Genomic DNA, 4,394 nt, shown 5'->3' on the forward strand with positions numbered 1-4,394 from the left:
GTTGACTGTGTAAGGAAAGCCTAAGAACAGTAGCAGCAAGGAGGTAAGCAGAGCAGGACGTGGAGACAGGGAGAACAAGACCTGATGATGCTGTGCAGGATCTCGGCTCCAGCTGTGGCTTAAGTCAGCTCTACTTCTGGACTTTGCCGTTTCATGACCCAATGAATTCCTGTCTTGCATTTGCTACTTTGAGTTTCTGTGGCTTGCAACCAAGAGTCATGGGCTCTTCTCACTCTCTTAGAATAAGTGGCCAGAGCCATTTCTATAGTCTGGTGGAGCAGGAGGACTGGAAAACCCTGATGCGTTGGTCATTGATAACAAATTGAACCCTGGCCTAGAAAAGGTCAATGGGCACTGCACAATCTGCTGTGCTGTCCCCAAGTTAGGCCCCAAGATCACAGCTTCTTAGTTCACATTCATATGCTCAGCTACTGCTCTCTAAAGTGGGGGATATTCGAATGGCTGGACCCAGTAGGTTTCTGTCCATAGCCACATGCCGAACACAACCCTCCTCACAGAACCGTAGACCCTTGTGTTGAGCCCTGGTTTACAACCCCACTGCCCACCTCTGTGTAAATTCTCCTCCTGGTCAGGGGGTACTCAGCTTAATCCAGAAGGATTTTTTGAATTACACATCTTGAGAGTTTTATTTCCTTCCCTACCAAAAGGACCTGGGCTCCTATACAAATTGGTCTGTTCCCTCTTCCGGGCTTGACATACAAGGGTATCTCTAGGAAATGCTCAGTTTTTCTCAAATAACAAAACTTTCCCTTCTCTAGGACAAGAAGTATGCATTTATTTATTTAAAAGATTTTATTTATTTATTTTTAGAGAGGGCAAAGGAGGCAGAGAGAGAGGGAGAGAAACATCAATGTGTGGTTGCATTTCGTGCATTCCCTGCTGGGGACCTGGCCTGCAACCCAGGCATGTGCTCTACGCTGGGAATTGAACCAGAGACCCTTTGGTTCACAGGCCAGTGCTCAACCCACTGAGTCACACCAGCGAGGGCAAAAAAGTATGCATTTATATTTGTAGTCTAAAAGAAGCCATCTCTTTCTTTCTTTCTCTCTCTTCCTCCCTCCTTCCTTCCTTCCTTTGGAGGCTTTGGTTGTGTTTGCTCTGTAAGTCTGTTCTCTTCAGGGATTGATTTACCTGAGGGCAACAAATGTTCTATCTCTATAAAAGAAGCCATCTCTTTCTTTCCCTTTTCTATTTCTTAAAGAGTTTATTTGTTTATGAGGGGAAGGGGAAGAGAAAGAGAGGGAGAGAAACATCAATGTGTGAGAGAAACACAAATTGGTTGCCTCTTGTATGTACCTCAACCTAGGACCTGGCCTGCAACCCAGGCCTGCGCTCTCACCTGGAATTGAACCACTGATTTTTGGGAGGTGATGGCCAACCAAGTGAGCCACACCAGTCAGGTCAAGAAGCCATTTCTTAAATGGTCCAGAAGAATACAGAAAATCTGCTCTTAGATGACTTTATATATTCAGAGAAGCAATTCTGTGGTTTAAGATATGTGGAAAAAAAAAAAAAAAAAAAAAAAAAAAAGAAAGCAGCTCTTATTTCCCAGAATCCCACCCTATGAACAATTTTGCCTGTCTAGTTAAGTCTCTTTTTTATTTCCAAATCCCAGCTTCTAAATTCTGCACATGCTGTCCTGAATCTTACCCTTTCCACTCCCGTTTTGGAACCCTATAATCCAAATCACACTGCTGACTATATAATCATCTGCTTTCTCATTCTTTCATAAATATTAGTCTTTTAACTAGTGTATAAATACATTGATGGAAGAAACTATACTTTTCCTGTATATTCTTTAGCACTTAGCATTCAGTATATAATTGGTGAGTCATGACTTAATGGATAATCAAATACCTTTTGTAACAAATGGTACTTTTCAATACTTGAATTTATATAAAAGTTGTTGCAACATAAGAGATTGAATCTTTTTGAAGTTTATATTCTTTTATATATTTCTAAATTAGTATCCAGAAACTTTATACTTAAATTAACTTTAAGATTTAAAAAGGTTTTGAATTCTCTACACAAAACTTGAAAGAGTCAGGCTAACTTTATCACCCCGATTGTAAATCTCCTTATTTCTTTCCTCTTTACTTTCCAATAAAATATGTATATATCAAAAGTACATTTTTTAAAAGTCATTTCAACTTGTCAAAGTCAAATGATTTAAAATTTAGCTTACTGTTTGTTTTCTATTGCTATAAAGGTGAATGTACAGTTTGACAGTGTAAGTTTTTAAAAAAAGCTTTTTTTGCATGTCTTGGAAACTTTCCTTTCTTAACGGTCTCCCTCGTTTGTAAATCCATCCTCTGTAAGTGTTCGAGGGGAAACCTACAAGGAAGCGCGGAATATCTCTGAACTCTGGGACTCCCGCTCTGCCCAGTGGCTCACTTTAAAAAGCTAACGCGAGAGTGGGCGGGGCGAGGTGCCCCGCCGCGCCTGCGCGTCTCCTAGTAGCCGACGTCACGGCGCCAGCGACGGCTCCGTTGGGCGGCGGCACGTACGGCACGTACGCGCCGGTCTGCGAAGCCGTTGATTCTCCCAGGCAGTGGTAGCTCTTGCTTCTGCTGTTGTTCCCGCTGTTGTTCCTGTCGTCGTTGCTGCTGCCTCTGTCGCCATGGCTCAGTACAAGGGCGCCGCGAGCGAGGCCGGCCGCGCCATGCACCTGATGAAGAAGCGGGAGAAGCAGCGCGAGCAAATGGAGCAGATGAAGCAGCGCATCGCCGAGGAGAACATCGTGAAGTCCAACATCGACAAGAAGTTCTCAGCGCACTACGATGCCGTGGAGGCGGAGCTCAAGTCCAGCACCGTGGGACTCGTGACCCTGAACGACATGAAGGCCAAGCAGGAGGCCCTGGTGAAGGAGCGGGAGAAGCAGCTGGCCAAGAAGGAGCAGTCGAAGGAGTTGCAGCTGCAGCTGGAGAGGCTGCGCGAGAAGGAGCGCAAGAAGGAGGCTAAGCGGAAGATCTCTTGCCTGTCTTTCGCCATGGACGGAGAGGAGGAGGAGGTGGGCGAGGGGCCGGAGGAGGTGGCCCTGCCCGAGGAGGAGTTGGAAAGGGACGAGAGCACCACGAAGAAGAGGAAATTGGGGAAGAACCCAGATGTGGATACAAGCTTTTTGCCGGACCGCGACCGCGAGGAGGAGGAGAATCGGCTGCGGGAAGAGCTGCGGCAGGAGTGGGAAGCCAAGCAGGAGAAGATCAAGAGCGAGGAGATTGAAATCACCTTCAGCTACTGGGATGGCTCCGGGCACCGGCGGACCGTCAAGATGAAAAAAGGCAACACCATGCAGCAGTTCCTGCAGAAGGCGCTTGAGATCCTGCGCAAAGACTTCAGTGAGCTCAGGTCGGCAGGGGTGGAGCAGCTCATGTACATCAAGGAGGACCTGATAATACCCCACCACCACAGCTTCTACGATTTCATCGTCACCAAGGCACGAGGGAAGAGTGGGCCACTCTTTAATTTCGACGTTCATGATGATGTGCGGCTGCTCAGTGACGCCACTGTGGAGAAGGACGAGTCACATGCGGGCAAGGTGGTGCTAAGGAGCTGGTACGAGAAAAACAAGCACATTTTCCCCGCCAGCCGCTGGGAACCCTATGACCCCGAGAAGAAGTGGGACAAGTACACGATCCGGTGAACGCAGAGGTGGAGCAGGCTCGCTTCCCCAGGTCCCTTCAGACTCCCCAGTTCCCGGGTCTCCAGGACTCCAGGTGCCCGGCCTCCCCAGTCCTGTGACATGACTGATCATCCCCTGCCCTCGATGCTGTCATATACTGCTTTTTTCTTTCATGATAAAGAAGTGCACATATTAGAGTCAGAGTACTGTGCTTTATTTGAAAAAAAATTTCTGATAAAATTCACATAACAAAGCTCACCATTTTGGCCATTTGCAAGTGTACGATTCAGGGGTATTTAGTACATTTACAATGTTGTGCAACCATCACGTCAATCTAGTTTCAGAATATTTCTAACATCCCAAAAGAACTGGTGCCCATTAGCAGTCTCTCCCCCAGCCCCTGGCACTCCCTAGTCTATTTTCTGTTTATGGATTTGCCTATTCTGGAAGTTTCACATAAATGGAATCATTCAATTAAAAAACCCCTGAAAAACATAAAGTGAGAGAAGCAGGTATCACTCTCCCAAGTAGTCCTCAATAGGTTTATTCATTCATATACATTTATCTTCCTGAATTGACATGCAATGTGAAGTTATAAATCAGGAACTTTTAAGATAAATACAGATTTAAATATCTTGCTGACTTTCCTTTAATAACATGTGAAAAACTCTTCAAGATCTGATATGTGAGACTGCTTTTTCTATTTCTTCATATAATAAGCACTAAGAAGCAATTTGCACCAATTCACCAC

General features: G+C 45.6%; 1 protein-coding gene across 1 annotated transcript; it reads left to right on the forward strand.

The window, feature by feature from the left end:
* Positions 1-2,568: 2,568 nt before the first annotated feature.
* LOC129077926 (protein FAM50A-like) lies at positions 2,569-3,960 on the forward strand. The gene has a single exon (XM_054582532.1). The coding sequence runs from the start codon at positions 2,642-2,644 to the stop codon at positions 3,662-3,664; it is 1,023 nt and encodes a 340-aa protein (XP_054438507.1). The 5' UTR covers positions 2,569-2,641; the 3' UTR covers positions 3,665-3,960.
* The last annotated feature ends 434 nt before the right edge of the window (positions 3,961-4,394 follow it).

This window comes from Pteronotus mesoamericanus, unplaced genomic scaffold (assembly GCF_021234165.1).
Source record: "Pteronotus mesoamericanus isolate MK-2021 breed Mesoamerican mustached bat unplaced genomic scaffold, CSHL_Meso_final contig_702, whole genome shotgun sequence".
In the NCBI taxonomy this organism is placed as follows: domain Eukaryota; kingdom Metazoa; phylum Chordata; class Mammalia; order Chiroptera; family Mormoopidae; genus Pteronotus; species Pteronotus mesoamericanus.